The sequence below is a fragment of the Mustela putorius genome, unplaced genomic scaffold (genome assembly GCF_011764305.1).
Source record: "Mustela putorius furo isolate JIRA1106 unplaced genomic scaffold, ASM1176430v1.1 tig00000129_pilon_pilon_pilon, whole genome shotgun sequence".
Taxonomy (NCBI): domain Eukaryota; kingdom Metazoa; phylum Chordata; class Mammalia; order Carnivora; family Mustelidae; genus Mustela; species Mustela putorius.
Genome location: NW_025421290.1, coordinates 26,619,629 through 26,637,251, shown reverse-complemented (window position 1 = coordinate 26,637,251; position 17,623 = coordinate 26,619,629). Strand labels below are relative to the sequence as shown.

General features: G+C 39.5%; 1 protein-coding gene across 3 annotated transcripts in view; it reads right to left on the bottom strand.

Moving 5' to 3' along the window:
• Positions 1-17,623, bottom strand: part of PTPN21 (protein tyrosine phosphatase non-receptor type 21) — a 74,062-nt gene that overhangs the window by 29,195 nt on the left and 27,244 nt on the right. For all 3 annotated transcript variants that reach the window (XM_045071536.1, XM_004739102.3, XM_004739103.3), the window contains exons 3-6: positions 10,562-10,731; positions 4,154-4,251; positions 2,211-2,278; positions 1,368-1,438 (exon numbers count right to left, since the gene is read on the bottom strand). In XM_045071536.1, the coding sequence (XP_044927471.1) occupies positions 1,368-1,438; positions 2,211-2,278; positions 4,154-4,251; positions 10,562-10,731 (407 nt within the window). The remainder of the gene's footprint in view (positions 1-1,367; positions 1,439-2,210; positions 2,279-4,153; positions 4,252-10,561; positions 10,732-17,623) is intronic.

Genomic DNA, 17,623 nt, shown 5'->3' with positions numbered 1-17,623 from the left:
TGAGCAGGGAGCTGGAGGCAAGGTTCAATCCCAGAACCCTAGGATCACAACATGAGCATGAAAGATAGTTGCTTAACCGCCTGAGCCACCCAGGCACCTCCTAAACTTCCTTTTTAAAAAGATGCACAAACGAGTACATGCAAGTAACAAGAGATAGGGTGATGTGTGCCTGAAGGATCTATTATACTAGTCAGGGGAAAAAAAGGTTCATTTGGGACAGCAAAAAACGAAGCTAGAAAGGCAGGATGTGACCAACTTGGGGGAAGCCTTTAATTGCAGCGCTAATGAACTCAGGCTAGGGGAAAGCCAGAGAAGAGTCATGAACACTTGGGAAGGAAAGGAAGGGAGATGAAAAGAAAGTGATATTTTAAGATTAATCTTTAGTGAGCAACTATATAGATTTGAGGGGGGAGAGACTAAAGACCATAGGTTATCCTTTTTTTTAAGATTTTATTTATTTATTTGACAGACAGAGATCACAAGTAGGCAGAGAGGCAGGCAGAGAGAGAGAGAGAAGCAGGCTTCCTGCTAAGCAGAGAGCCCAATGTGGGGCTTGATCCCAGGACTCTGGGATCATGACCTGAGCCGAAGGCAAAGGCTTTAACCCACAGAGCCACCCAGGTGCCCCATCCAAAGGTTATTTTTAATGCAAGGGGATAAACAATAGGATATAATCAGACAAACCTAGGTTCAAATCCCATCTCTACCCCATGTAACTGTGGGCAAGTGATCTAGTCTTTTTGAGCTTGGTTTCTCCAATCTGTAAGAAGAGTATCATTTACCTTAAAGAGTGGTTATAGGAATGGAATGGAATGGAACTGTGTGGTACTTGGTTCAGACAAAGACTAGCATTCTCTGGGGGGAGGCTTTTTCTCATAGACGACACACCCAGATGCATGACCGAAGAAAGTCCTTACCCACCCAGAAGCGCGGGTCAGGGCGATAAGCACTCTGACACAACAAGCACGGTGTCAGAGCGCCACAGCTCTCTGCACAGATTCCCGAGAAGAAAATAAACAGCTTCCAAGGTGGGCGCGGGGGGGTGGGGGGGGGGATGGGTGCGGTGGGGGACGGAGGAGAAAGACCCCATGGGTGCTGCACCATCAAAGGAAACAAGCCTCCCTGGTCTTGCACTAACCCACATGGACTATGTTACCACCAAACCCTTCACCACAGGGAGTGAATTCGACTACGGCTTCCACTTCTCCCCGCATCCTCGCCGATAAACACCGCTACTAGGCGAGCCCCGCATCGCAGTCCCGGCGGCAGCAGCGGTAAAGCGCCAAGGGTCCCTGTGCCAACACCGAGTTCACCGGCAGCTCCTCTGTGCTTCCGGACGCTCGCCATTTCTTATTTCTTAGCGTTACCTGTATTTCTGATGCAGTAAGGCCACTTTTTGGGTTGCTTCTTCCAATACTTTTTCATCTTGTAGCCACCCCTGAAGAGAACACACAGCCGTAAGTATGTGAAGTGTGTGAACAAGCCACTGACTGTTCGTGGCTCTCCTCGCTCTTGGGCAGCATTCGGACTAGTGTCGGTCTGTGGGGGGGTCTGCGGAAGCCGGTGGTCATGATCTTCTTCTGCTCAGGAGCCAAACACCCGCCCTGCCCGCCGTGCCCTCCCAGTTCCTCCCGGAGAGGTTCCAGCTGCGTTCTTTCAGGCTGGTAATGCCCATCGGCCAGTTCCGAGCCTCGCACAGCCTGGGCACTCCCTGGCTGGCTGTGTGGACGCTCAGAAGAGCATCGTGCCACCTCCCTTGGTTGTTCCAATGCGGTTCTCCTGTCGGTCACATCCGTCGTGCCTTTAAAAAGTAGACAGCGCTGTCTCCCTGCCGTCTACTTTTTACACTGCTACTGAGAAGCCACACTCATTGCCACAGAACTGTGAGGTCTTGAGCCTTCAGGAAAAAGCAAAACCTCTGTGTGGTTCCTCAGAAGGTGGAAGGGAATCTCTCTCTTAGACTCACACCCAAGCACAAAACAAATCTCTCTGGCTGCAGCCCAGGGAATGCACACCTTCCCTCTCTGTGGGTTTACAAAGACTGGTGACTACAACAAGGGAAGCATTTACACTTGAGTTGTTTATAAGAGTCAACTGTTTTAGCCCTATTCCAGCCTAGCCAGTCTACCATACGGACTTCATTTCAGGGGTTATTAAGGACATGGAAATAAACTATTTATAAAAACCCCAGTGTCAAAAGAAGTTCTTACCACTGGAAACAAGGCAAATTTCTGAAGAAAGTCCTGGGATTCATATTGATCAAAGTCACCAAAATCAGCTATACAAAATGACAAATATTCATGTCAATTATATTTAATTTGCACAGGAAGCATGCACAACTAAATTCAATATGCAGAATATAGATAGTACACTTATGATTTAGAGGTCAAATATGCCTTACAGCTATATAAAGTGTGTATTTTTAAAATCTTTTTAAAAAATATTAATTAGGTAGATTCCTGTGTTTGACTTGGAAAAATGCCTACTAATAAAATGAAAAAATAAGTTACAAACTGCATGTATTATGATCTCATTTCTAATAATTAACAAAGAAACAAAATCTGCCCTATAATCACATGTGCTTACTTATTTATGCATAGAAAGATGTCAGAAAGAAACCAAACTGTTCATAGCAATGATCACCTCTGATGTGGAATCACATCACTTCAAGATGTATCACTTCAGATGTATTTATTTAGAGATTGTTTGTTATTTAAAAAAAAAAAAAAAAAGACAGCTCAGCAAAGATCTTATGAAAAACTCTTAAAGCCAGTGATTATTCTGATTAAGTTTTAGTTTCCAAGATTAAATGCCAGTTATCATTTGAAATAATGCCCCATCATAAGTCTTCCCAAAGTATATATATACAGGTAAATACATATTGACTAGACATGAAAAATAACAGAACCAAACAATTCAAAATTGTTTGTGAAATGCAAAACTTTATCTATTATGATTGATAATGCCCTATAATCCAGGACAAGTGCATAAGAAAGAAACCCAATAAATGAGGTATACTTAGAGTATAAGTGAACAGAAGGGTCCCAGGTGGCTCATCAGTTAAGCACCCGATTGTTGATTTCAGCTCAGGTCATGATCTCAGAGCCCTAAGATTGAGCCCTGCATCAGGCTCCTCACTAAGCAGGGAATCTGTTTGAGGATTCTCTCCCTCTGCCCCCCTCACCTCTCTCTCAGAAAAAATTAATATACGTATCTTTAAAGAAAAAAAGTGTAAGTAAACATAACTTCATCAACCTCACTTCCTAAAATACTAGTTAGCTATAGATCAAGCCCTTGAACTAAATATTAGTTAGCTATAGATCAAATCCTTGAACTGTGGGGCGCCTGGGTGGCTCAGTGGGTTAAGCCGCTGCCTTCGGCTCAGGTCATGATCTCAGGGTCCTGGGATCGAGTCCCGCATCGGGCTCTCTGCTCAGCAGGGAGCCTGCTTCCTCCTCTCAATCTGCCTGCCTCTCTGCCTACTTGTAATCTCTCTCTGTCGAATAAATAAATAAAATCTTAAAAAAAAAAAAAATTCCTTGAACTGTGTGTGTGTGTTTCTCTAATGGTGGTCTGTTTGCACTGTTGACATATGCTACCAGGCTTACCCTTCCAAAGTCTCTTATTTCACAGAAGTAACCCAAATTCATTTTTTCCTGCAAGAAAACTGATTTCACCAATACATAAACACTACTATAGGAAGTCAGTAACTTTAAGAATCCCTTGCTGGTTTTGTTATAACACACATTTTTTAAAGGATTTTATTTATCCATTTGAGAGACAGAGCAAGGGGGAGAGAGAGTGCTCGAGAGGACATGAGCAGTTGGATGGGGCACAGGGAGAGGGAGAAGCAGACTTCCTGCTAAGCCTGGAGCCAGACAAGGGGCCACATCTCCTAGGACTCCAGGATCATGACCGGAGCTAAAGGCAGACGCTTAACTGACTGAGCCACCCAGGCGCCCCAACACACATTTTTTTCTTTAAAGGATCTTTTTTTTTTTTTAAAGTAATGTCCACACCCAACATGGGGCTTTAACTTACAACTCTGAGATCAAGAGTCCCGTGCTCCACTGACTAAGGCAGCCGGGCGCCCTGGTTATAACACACATCTTAATCTGATATATGTATTACATCATCAACTGTCATTATTTACCTTGAACAGCCAAGCCTGCTAGCTGAATTGCTTGTTCTAATGTACAAGGAATGTTTCCTTCCAAGATATCTTTCTTCAGCTGCAGATAATACTGATACCTACAAAAAAGTCAATTTTAAAAAGTCAATATCAATATGACCTCCAGTGGAGAGGCAATGCATTCTACAGTAATTTGGTAGAGGATCATAAACTAGTCAAAGAAAACCTTAACCCCAGATGGCTTCAAAAAATGGCAAGAATACCGCTGACCATATCTATACCTACACACACATACACGGGCATGCATGTGGGCACATACACACACACAATGTAAGCAATTTCTTGAGTTCCTTATGCTTAACTGTAGTTATTTCAAAGCTACAACCACCCAGAAGACAATTGGTCTCCTTTCTAATGCCCTGTAAGACAGTTCCTACATTTTGTTCTGTTTAGTTGGAGACACAGACAATCCATGGCCAATCTTTACTTTAAAAACTCTGACTAGTAACGCAGTAATACAAGACTCTGATAGAAATTACTTGTTCTGATAGAGGTTCCCTAGCCCTAAATAGTAAAACCAAGAGAAAATGCTTCCTGATATTTCAGATCAGGCTCTTATTAAAATATTTTTTGATGGACTCTCCAAAAGAACAGCTGCTATGATGCTTTCTTAATATTCTTGTAATGTGGGTTTACTTCTGTTTACACTTTCAACCTCTGGGGCACAAATCACCAGCACAAGCTTTAGTCAAGCACATCTAGTGAAATTCCAGCTCCCCAGTGTAGCATGTTGAATGAAGTTGGGCAAATCTGTGGTTTTAATGATCACCAGTAAAAAAGGGGTATGGTCACCCCTTCGCAGGGTCAGCAGTGTTTCATCTGTATCACGACTCTATTCTGACAAAGTTCTACAGTGACTTATGCTGCCTTCCTTTTATGTATTCATTTAACCTGTAATTCCTAGGGCCTACTACACGTCAAGCATTGTTCTAGATGCTGGGGTACAATGGTGGATGAAGATCTACCAATGCTCTGCCTGTACAGTAGAGCTATCTTGAATCCAGGATGTCTCCCAGATTTGGCATCTGTGAAGTACAACCTAGTCGCTGTTGGTACTAGAATTCCCCTTTCATCATTTCATCTCCTTTTATCATACTATCATCTTTTTTTATTTTAGCTAGCTCTGAGGTCTCCATTCTTTGTTACCCAAAAACCTCACCAAAACACCATCCATTCAGATAAGAATATGGATCCAACTGATCCCCTTCCGCCTGCTAGTAGCAGAATCGATCCATTTCCCTCAACTGAGAAGCAGAACGCTGATAGCTCTGGGATCTTGTCAAAGAAGAAAACTTCACACCTTCTATGAAGCAGCTCCTTCCAGAAGCCTATTTAAAGAAGATTGTACTGAGAGAAGTCTATCTCTTGAACATACACCACTCTAAATAATCCAGGTTCTTTCCTTAAACCAAATCATGGGAAGCAACATACCTGGACCAAATTTATTTAGTCTCCCACAGACATGTGCTATTTTTTGGTGTGTTTTTCTTTGTTGTTTTTTGTTTTTGCCTTGTATTACAATTTTCTGTTATAAGAGTTGATTCCATTTACTCTCAAATGTTCATTGCCGGTTCAATGTCTTTTCTATAAAATCCCACCTGAAAATTTCCTTTTGAGTGATACACCAAGAAAATCTGTCACATTCAAACCGTAACAGACTCTTAATCTCAGGAAACAAACTGAGAGTTGCTGGGGGTGTGGGGGTTAGGGATGGGGTAGCTAGGTGATAGACATTGGGAAGGGTATGTGCTATGGTGAGTGCCATGAAGTGTATAAGACTGATGATTCATAGACATGTACCCCTGAGGCAAATAATACATTATATGTTAATTTTTAAAAAAAGAAGAAAAAAAAAGAAAATCTGTCATGTTTGCAAACTGATATGCTTTTTATCAGATAAAGGATGATGGGACTCAGAATATTCCTTCTTTTGCCTTGACTGCCATGAAGCTCGGAGTTAGAACCCAGGCACAGGCACACTGCTTCCCCTCTCATTACCCTCTTAACCACCAGCTCCACCATATAATGGCAGCTACTTGTGCCAAAGCTCAGACATGAAGGGATATGCTCACATCCGCAAAGGTAGCCTCAGCTGCAGTTTGAATCCAGGTCAGGACGGCCTCAAAGTGCATGTCTTTAACTGTCACAAATCTCCAGTTAAGGACTTTTCTAGTATTTTTATTACATTTCTTTAGGTTTTTTTTTATCCTAGAGTCCATATGAATACAATGCTTGAGAGCAAAGACTCAGAAGGCAGCCTTCTTGAGTTTAAAATCCCAGCTCCAGGGGCGCCTGGGTGACTCAGTGGGTTAAAGCATGATCCCAGGGTTCTGGGATTGAGCCCCACATTGGGCTCTCTGCTCAGCGGGGAGCCTGCTTTCCCCTCTCTCTCTGCCTGCCTGTGATCTGTCTGTCAAGTAAATAAATAAAAAAAAAACTTAAAAAATTAAATTAAATTAAATTAAATCCCAGCTCCATACTGGCAGTATAACCCTGGGCAAAATATTTAGCCTTTCTGTGTCTTGGTTTCTTCAACTACAAACTGGACAATAATACCTACTTTGTAGGACTCGTGAGGATTATGAATGATTAAATATAAAGGGCTTAGAACAATGCCTGACATTGAGTAAGAAAGGGAAATGGTTGCTTTTATTATTATCTCATTGTTTTGTTCCCAAAATCCTTTAATGGAAGCAAGCAGGGTGTATGATATATATGGATATGCATATATCTCTATATGTTTATATACATGTATGTGTATATGCATACAGGTATGTATATATTTAAGTATTTACATGAAAGGGCCAAGAAATTTTACTTCAAAGGCATTACCAGTTTCTGTGAACACTTTTTGTTAAAATGATAATATGTTGGTGAGGCTAAGGATGGTTTACAAATATATTTTTTCAATGTTTATCATAAAAAGAATTAAAATACAGCGCAGCAATAAAATGTAACATGCAAACTTTTATTCCTTACAAACAGTTCTGAATTCAAGAAACTGCACATCTTAATTCTAAGCAAGCATTCCATAAATTTGCCCAAAGTCAAATGCTGATTAAAACTAAATAGATGTTTTATCTAAATCTTACCAAATTATCAACTTTCTAATATAAAATATTTTTACACAAGAAATATTACATTGAGTAATTATAATAAATAGGTTGCCCCATTCTCCCCAATAGAAATTTCAAATAATATATATAGAAATGTAGTCTTTTTCCTTCACTTGTTTTTCTTAGGCTAGTATTAGAAGGCTAATGTGAAGGTTTTATGTTTTAAGTTTTATTATGGAATTTTGGAAACATATAGAGAGAACAAGTCCAGTGAACCCACACATCCTTATCACACAGCCTCAAACATCAACTTGACCCATGCCCTGTTCTTCTACTGTCTCCCCTTCCCCACCCAAGCGTTTTACATCAAATTTCAGATATCACAGCACCGTACTTAAAATATTTTAGTAGATATCCGTAAAAGGTAAGCTTTTAAAAAGAACACACACACACATGTTTTTAACATATCCAATAAAATGGGCAACAATGTCCTAAAGTTACCCAGTACCTGGTCCATATGCAATATTTGTGATTGCCTCAAAAATGCATTTTTTAAATATTTTATTTTTAAGTAATCTCTACACTCAACATGGAGCTTGAACTTATAACCCTGAGGTCAAGAGTCACATACATGCTCTACTGGATGAGCCAGCTAGGCGCCCTTCAAAAATCTATTTTTACAGCTAAAAAAAAAAATCAGTATCTAAACAAGTTCCAGGGCACCTGGGTGGCTCAGTTGGTGGAGCGACTGCCTTTGGCTCAGGTCATGATCCCAGAGTCCTGGGATCGAGTCCCACATTAGGCTCCCAGCTCCACCAGGAGTCTGCTTCTCCCTCTGACCTTCCCTCTCATGCTCTCTCTGTCTCTCTCTCTCTCAAATAAATAAATACAATCTTTAAAAAAAAAAAAAAAAGTTCCACAGGCCACATTCGATTGACAGTTCTCTCTTAATTTTGAAAAGAAAAATTCCTCCTCTTTATGTTCATGTCATTTGTATTCAAAATAGTGCGATGGGTCATATAGAATTCCCTACATTCTGGATTTGTCTGATTGCACTCTTGTAGAGTTATTTAACATGTTCATCTGGTCTCTGATTTTTCCTGTGAACTGTTAGGTTCAGGGCAGTGTTGTCTAAGGAACTTCCTGCAGTGATAAAAGTGATGTCTATCTGTCCTGTCCAATATGGGAGCCATTAGCCACATGTGGCTACTGAGGATTAAAATGTGGCTAGTGTGACTGAGGAACTGAGAAGGCGTCTTAAAGGAACATGACTTAGCTGAGAGTGGAACCCATTTTATCCTTTTGCTGCCTGGAGTACGAATGTGAGAGCTAGACCTTCTCTAGAATTCTCTGACGAGATTCCGTAGTGAATGGAAAGAACATGCTGAGCAACGCAGAACAGTAAGAAAGAACAAAGTCCCTGAAGACTTTGTGGAGCAGTATAAGCTCGGTGTGGCTGACCCCTGGACTTCCTTTAAGAAATGAAAGATATTTACGGCTTTTGTTACATGCAGCCAAACTTCATCAACAACTTCTCTAACAGGCTCTCTTCCACCTCATCGCTGTGCACTCCTACTGACTGCATCTACCAGGCCCTCCCTCTCCTTCCTGTCTAGTTTATAGCATGTACCTACCTAACTGGTCTCCTAACTATATTGCCACCTCTAAGCTGCCTTCCATGATGGGCGACATTGGTAAAACACAAATGTCATCTTTCCATTCCGTTAAAATTCAAAAATGTCTTTCCTCAGAGTACCATGACTTTATGACTAGGACATACCTATTTTTCAAATCTCCTCTCCCTGTTCCAGGTAATATCTGAAATTTCTGGAAAACATCAGTGACTTTCATTCTCTCCCCTACTCTGCACAAGCTAATCCCTCTAACTAGAAAATTCCTCTTGAAGTTCTTGTTCCCCCCACCTGCCCCACCCCTAGGAATCTAGCGTTAATTAAAGCATTTATCATCATAATAAACTGTAATTGTTTATCTACATGGGCTGTCAGTTCCACAGGACTCCTCCAGGGTAGGATTAAAGCCTATTCACTTGTATATTCATCTCCCAGGTAAGGAAGCTAGTTCTTAACATCACACCATATTATATACTCAATGAATGTTTAAATAAATGAGTCAGGGATCAGTTGTTATTTTTCCTCCTTGGTTCTACTTCTCTCCTCAATATTTTTATCCCATCTCAGTTTTATAGTCAGTGCATATTTATCCCTACTACCTGATTCTTGCTTCTTTGGTTTTCTATCTTCTTGCAATAATTAACTGGCAAACTCAGTACTCGAAAAGAACATTACACAAACACAGGGCAGTACCAGGTTCTCACTATCTACACGGCACTGTGTTAGATACTGTAGGAAAGGTAAAGCTAAAGAAAACAGAGGTTTAAAATCCAAGAAAAAGATAACATATGTACACAAATAACTATAACAAAAGGCTGTAACAACTTCCATCTAACACAAGTACAAGCCAACTGTAGGGCAGTCCAGAGAAGGCAAAGCTCATTCCAGCCTAGGGACCACAGAAACTTCAGGGAGGAGGTGCCTTTTAAACTAAAATTCAGAGGATGAGTAGGATTCCAGTACATAAATCTAGAACCCAAAGATGAAAAGGCATGCGGCATGTTCAGGGCACTGAAAGTAGCCCAGCTTGGCTGAAAAGTAATATTAAATAGGGTTCCAAAGATAAGGTAGTGGTGGATTTGGGAGAACTTGAAAGAAAAACTCATGGATCCCAAATTTTATTCCTTGTTTTTTGGTTTGTCTTCAAGAAAAAAACAAACATTTCGTTCCTCTATCCCACTCCTGAATATGCTGTTCCGTTTCTGCCTTGATCCCTTCTAAGTGCACTTACTGGCCTCTTCTTGTACCCTCCCAACTATCTACAAAATACACAGCGCCTGCAGTCGGAGAACTTTAAGAACCCTTCTGCACACTTCCCTGAGGAAAGAATACAGATTCTGAAACTTTCTAAAATCTCCTCTCGTTTCAGCATTACGAAGACCAGAAACAAACAAACGAACAAATTTGAAGAGGATAGCACTACAAGAGGAGTTCACAGCCCAGAGAAAAACATCATCTTCCCCTTTAATGGCCAGTCTGTGCGAAACTGAAACTCTTGCTCTGCGCAAGGAAGCCCTCAGACAACCACAGACTGTGGCCGCCATTTAATCATGTGGCTGCACATGGGCGCTGGAGGCCACGGTTAGTCTGATCTCCTGACCTTAACCTCAGTGTCCCTCGGTGTCCCTTTTTTCATCTCATTAAGAGTGTTTCCTAAAAACAGAGAGCATGTTATTTCTCACCTGGTAATCTCCTGCTGCAGCTGAGAAACCGAAGGCACATAAAACACCACTCCAAAATAGACGGTTGGTTCTATGGCGTGTTTATCCAGCTGCTTCTTGAGAGGTTTTTCCAGATCTACCCACCGGCGCTGGTTTTGCTTGTTGTGGTACCAGAGGCTGAAGTAAGTGATCTGGAAAGAGGGAGAGTCACTGATGGAGGCAGACGTGTACGAGAGAATGCCTATTCTCACTGCTCTGGTCCATGACCTGGGACCAAATGACATCAGTCTCCTATTCCTTCTCTTCTTAAAAAGGGACAATACCAAAACCCAAAGAAAGACACAAGACATACACACCCCCCCATATATATCTAGATACATGCAGGAAAAAGAGGTGAAAAGTCAACTACTCTTGCAGACTGTTTTTTGAACTCTGCACAGAAAAATGCATTAGAAAAATGATGCCTAGACATCAGAATGTAGCAGGTGCTACACCATTTTACAGAGTTTTAACAACAAAAAAATAACATATACTGAATAAATGTTTAGTTTTAAAATTGTCAAAATACTAAATGTATCATAATTGGTATTTTATAAGTACAAGTGGGGTTTTATATAGAATACTGATCAGATAGTGTTAATCCAACTTCTTACTACTCTTGAATTTGGCTTCTATACATAAATTATTTCATGTAAATATTGTAAATTCTAGAAATATAGGTACAAATGCAACTCTTCTTTGCCCCCCCAAATTTATTAGATACAAATTTAACGCAATCATAACTTTACAGTGGTAAATTCTCACATATACAAAAATACACAAAAAGCTCTACATAGAGCAATAAGATATCACTTGAAGGTTTAAAAAAATGCCCAGATATTAGCACTTAGATTGCACTTGCTGTATAATGAAACTGTTCAGGGAAATCGATACTAGCTCTGGGCTTGGTCAAGCTGAAAGGTTATTAATGCACTTAAGCATTAAAATGACAGCCTCAGGACACTGCTAATATTTATCTCAAAATCAGTTTACAGATCAAGGCAACTGGAAAAATTCCCTGCTTTGTTCTAGACTCTAGGGCAACACAGCCAAACAGAACTTTCTATGATGATGGAAATATTCTGTCTCCCAATATAGCAGCCACTAGCTGCCTGTGGCTATCGAGCACCTGGAATGTGGTTAGTGCAGCTGAGGAAATAAATATTTAATGTTATTTAATTTTAATTGACTTAAATTAAATAGCTGCAAGTCTCTAGTGGCACTGTATTGGAAAATACAGCTTTAGAGCAACAATAAAACAAGAAATAATATTCAGGCCATATTTTTAACCTATAATCCTCATTAAAATAAAAAATGACTTTTTAATTTACAGGTCAAAAGAGTATACAAACATGTTCTTAATATTCATTTCATCTTACAACTTTTTACAAAGGAAGAACTATAGCTTTAAAATGAGTCTCTTAATCAAACAAACTCGATGAAAGTGAGGAATGTGTCCATTCCCCCTTTGTAACCAAAGACCCAGAATGGTGCAGGAATTCAGTAAATTTTGCTGAAAGAACGAGTATTCCCTGGCTTCCTAGTTGTCACCCAAGCCATATATATGAATGAAATATTCTGAACATTTCCTATGTACCAGGTTTTGTCCCAAGAAGGACAATAATATCATATATCAAATCACCACCACTACCTCATGAAACAGATATGTGTGTGTGAAACTCTAAAGCCAGTGTTTGTCTAAGGATTGTCCCTGGACCACTTCTACCAGAACTACCTGGAGAGCTTCTTGAGCTCTCCAGAGCTATTCAACTCCCAAGTAATTCCTATGCCCACTGGTGGGTGAAAATCATTGCACTACAGCACACTGCCCCCCTCGAGTTATACAGGAACTGGTGTATGAACAACCTATCCTTGAGAAGCTGCACAGAAGTCAACTTTTGAAAATCCACACACACTTTAATACAGCAGAAAGTCTGCGTCTTACTGTGAACTATTTTCTGAAGTTATAATTGTGTTTATAAAATGAATTACATGTTATCTGTAAGGACAGAGTATCTATTACATTTATAGAAAATGGATACGATTACTTCTTTCTTTTGAACTGCAACTTAAAGAAAAGAAAGTCTCATATAACAAAAAAACTGATACTTAAAGTCTGAAGTCCTGGGTTTAATTACTAATTGTCACTTGCTAAACTGGGAGGTAGAAAAGTCAATCAGACCAATTCCATTTTCCCAAATGTAAAAGGGGGTAATAATAAGTGTAAGTAATATCTCCTTCACACTTCCATCGTGGGAACACAATACCAAACTTAAATGAATGTGTTTGCCACAAGAAAACCACTATTTTTTTTAGATTTTTATTTATTTATTTGAGGGAGAGAGAGACAGAGATAGCAAGAGAGAGCACAGATGGGGAGGAGAGGGAGAAGGAGGCTCCCCCCTGGGCAGCGAGCCCAACGCCTGTCTCAATCCCAGGACCCTAAGGATCATGACCTGAGCTGAAGGCAGACACTTAACGAACTGAGCCACCCGCGCATCCCTAAAAAGATTTTACTTATTTATTTTAGAGAGAGAGAGAGAGAGCAGGGGCAGAGCATTACAGGGAGAGGAGAGAAAGAATCTCCACCAGACTCCCTGCTGAGTGCGGAGTCAACACAGGACGCAGTCTCACAGCCCTGAGATCACCTCCTGAGCTGAAATCGAGTTAGACACTTAACCAACTGAGCCACCCAGGTGCCCCGAAAAGCCACCATATTTTCCAATGATTATTTAGTTTTACCCACTCCACTAAACATCAGCAAAATAAATTATACACCCCCCCCAAAATAATTTTCTAATTACTTCCATTTATATCGACTGATTACAACACATTTTGTTAATTGTATTTATGTTTTGTGTTTCATCTTAGAATTGGATTGAATGTAGGGTGCCTGCATGGCTCAGTAGTTGGGCTTCTGCCTTCGGCTGGGATCGAGCCCCACATCCGGCTTCCTGCTCAGCGGAGAGTCTGTTTCCTCTCCCAGTCTCCCCGCTTGTGCTCTCTCTCTTGCTCTGTGTCTCTCTCTCTGCCAAATAAATAAATAAAAACTTAAAAAAAAAAAAAGAATTGGATTGAATGTACTTTGTTCGGTCTATAACACATACTATTGCCATGAACTTAATTCTACAAATACTTATTTTTTGCCATTAAACCAGAAAGCTGGGCATCCCTTAGGATCTAAAACTATTTGGGTCACAATGGTATGTCACTTTTAACCAAAATTAAAACGTCTTAAAAATACTCTTTGTATATATTACCTTTCCCCTAAAATATAGTTGGACTTCAATGCTCCAAACACAAATATCTAAATAGTTATAAAACTGTAAGTTTACTATAGAGGTGCCTGGCTAGCTCAGTTGGTAGGCATGCGGCTCTTGATCTCAGGATCATGAGTTCAAGCCCCACATTGGGCATGGAACCTACTTAAAAAACAACACAGGCAAAAACACTATAGGTTCACTATATAATTTGTTGTTGTTCCTTGTGAACCAATCATGAGATAATTAAAAGAAGAAAACCTGAATGATCTAGTGGCATTCTAAAAAAGTACCTTCTAAAAGAAACTAATTTTTAAAATATGCTAAAAGTTTATTTTAGCAATGCATTTATACTCATGTCACATATAGATAGAAAATCAAATAGAAAGGGAAATACATTTGTAAAATTACACCATAATTAGTTTTTTATGAAGTATATATCTTATAAAAGAGTAGCAAGGACTTTATCTAATTGTACAAATGGCTGAAAATAATAGATATACCAAATTATTTGCTGATCAGCTATTATATTTGTGGAAAGTCTAAGGTTTTGGACATTTGAACATAAACTGATTATATGTAGTAAAGTATTTGCTTTGATACTTGCTCCTGTGTTCAAGTTCTATTTAAGAAGTAGTTAAGCCTAGCCAAAATCACATTTATATCTTGTTAAATATTCCAAGGAGGTATTATATTTCTAAAATTGCCACTAGAGGGAATCCTGGGTGGCTCAGTCAAAGTGTCTGCCTTTGGCTCAGGTCATGGTCCCAGGGTCCTAGGATCGAGCCCCACTTTGGGCTCTCTACTCAGTGGTAAGTCTGCATCTCCCTCTCCCTCTGTGATCTTTCTTGCTTTCGCTCGTTCTCAAATAAATAACTTATTTTTTTAAAAATAATGAATTAATAAAATTGTCACTAGAAATGTTTACATACATATGGGTAACTAAAATCTCATAACACCATAATCCTTGGATTCAGTGCTTCCTTACAATTTCTACACATATATAATGAGCTGATTGCCTGAGATTTTAAGACTACAATACAGTTTGTTTCTAAGATGGATAGGTAGAGTTTGAGCAACAAAATGTCATTAAATTCTCATCAGGCATAACATTTTCTGTACAAGTCCATTTTGGGGGCTTTGTCTCAGATAACAATCTTGAGCATCTGGATAATTAGTTTTCCAAAATAATTTAAAATCCATCCAAAAAACAAAGTGGGGGGATCAAAGAAGAGGGGAGAATACTCCCTACCTCATCTATAGGACAGCATTATCCTCATGCCCCAAATAGACAAAAGACACCATTAGAGGGTGCCTGGATGGCTCAGTGGGTTAAAGCCTCTGCCTTCGGCTCAGGTCATGATCCCAGGGTCCTGGGATCGAGCCCCGCATTGGGCTCTCTGCTTGGCAGGGAGACTACTTCCTCCTCTCTCTGCCTACTTGTGATCTCTGTCAAATAAATAAATAAAATCTAAAAAAAAAAAAAAAGACACCATTAGAAAACTATAGGCTAGTATCTTTTATAAATACAGATGTAATAGACATGAACTGAATTAAACAACATATCAAAACGATCATATACCACAAACAAGTGGGATTTATCCCAGAAATGCAAGAGTAGTTCAACATACAAAAGAATCAATGTAACATATTATTAATATGAAGGGAAAATACAGAGTTTTCTGAATTGACACAAAAAAGACTAGAGCTGGGGCACCTTGGTGGCTCAGAGGGTTAAACCTCTCCCTTCAGCTCAGGTCACAATTTTGGGGTCCTAGGATCGAGCCCCACATGGAGCTCTCTGCTCAGCAGGGAGCCTGTTTCTCCCTCTCTCTCTGTCTGCCTCTCTGCCTACTTGTGATCTCTCTCTCTCTCTGTCAAATAAATAAAATATTAAAAAAAAAAAAACTAGAACTAATAAACTCAGCAAAGCTGAAGGGTACAAAACCAACATGCACAAATCAGTATGGATTCTACACATCAGGAATTGCAAAATTTAAAGAGAAATTCAAAAAAATGATTTCATTTAACATTCTAAAACTGATGGTGGTGATGGATACACAACTCTGAATATGCAAAAAACCACTGAATTGCATGCTTTAAGGGGCGAATTGTATGCTATGTGAATTCTATTTCAATAAAGCTTTTAAGAGTTATTGGTTAAATGAAAAAAAAAAAGATTTCATTTATAATAGCATCCAAAGGAATAAAAAATCTAAAAATAAATGAAGTGAGAAAGTTTGTATACTGAACAATATAAAACGTGGCTGAAAGAAATTATTGCTATTGTTTTTTAGGAAGGCTCCATGTCCAATGTGGGGCTTGAACTCATGAGCCTGAGATCAAGAGTCACATGCTTTCCTGACTGAGCCAGCCAAGCACCCCTTCACTGTTGAAAGAAATTAAATGAAAAGACATCCTGTGTTCATAAACTGTAACACTTAATATTGTTAAGATGGCAAAACTATCCAAAGTGATCTACAGATTCAAATGCAAGCCCTTTTTTCAGAGAAAGCCAATCCTCGAGCTCATATGGAATTACCAGGGGCCTCGAGTAGCCAAACCAATAATGAAAAAGAATAAAGCTGGAAAACTCCTATTTTCTGATTTTAAAACTTACTATAAAGCTACCTTAATCAAAATAGTGAGGTACTGGTATAATAGAGACACAAAGATAAATGTTATAAAATTGAGTCCAGAAATAAACCTGTGCATCCATGGTCAACAGATTTTCAGCAAGAATGCTAAGACCATTCAGTGGAGAAAGAAGAATCTCTTCAACAAATGGTTTTAAGACAACCAAAGATCAACATGTAAAACAAAAGGGGTGCCTGCGTGGCTCAGTAGGTTGAGCAGCCAACTCTTTGATTTCGGCTCAGGTCATGGTCTTGGGGTGATGAGGTCAAGCCCTGCATCAAGCTCTATGCTGGAAATGGAGCCTGCTCGGGATTCTCTCCCTCTCTCTCTGTCCCTCTCCTACTCACATGTACACATTTTCTCCCTCAAAACAAACAAAAAACGCAAAACAATGAAGTTAGACCCTACTGCACACAGTATATAAAAAATTAATCAAACTGAATCAACAACATAAATAATAAGAACAAAACTGTAAAATTCTTTAGAAGAAAACAGAGGTAAATCTTCATGATCTTGAATTTAGGAATGGATTCTTATATATGACACCAAAAGTATGAACAAAAAAGGAAAAAAAATGGATAAATCTGACTTTTTCAAAATTTAAGACTATGTTTATCAAAGAACCAAATCAAGAAAGTAAAAAGACAACTACAGAATGGGAGAAAATATTTGCAAATCATATTTGATTAAGGGTCTAGTATCTGGATAGATGAAGAACTCTTCTACAATAAGAAGCCAGACAACTCAGGTGCCTGGGTGGCTCAGTTGGTTAAGCGACTGCCTTTGGCTCAGGTCATGATCCCAGAGTCCCGGGAGCGAGTCCTGCATCAGGCTCCCTGCTCCGCAAGGAGTCTGCGTCTCCCTCTGACCTTCTCCCCTCTCATGTTCTCTCTCTGTCTCACTGTTAAATAAATAAATAAAATCTTAAAAAAAAAAAAAAAAGCCAGACGACTCAATTATAAAATAGGCGAATGATGTGAAGATCCTTCTCCAAAGAACATAAGCAAATATGTTAAACAAGTAAGTACATGAAAAGATGTTCAACATTCTTAGTCACTGGGAAAATGCAGTTTAGAACCACAATAAGATACTACTCCATACCCATTAGGCTGGCTATAATTTAAAAAATACAAAGTGTTGGTGAGAC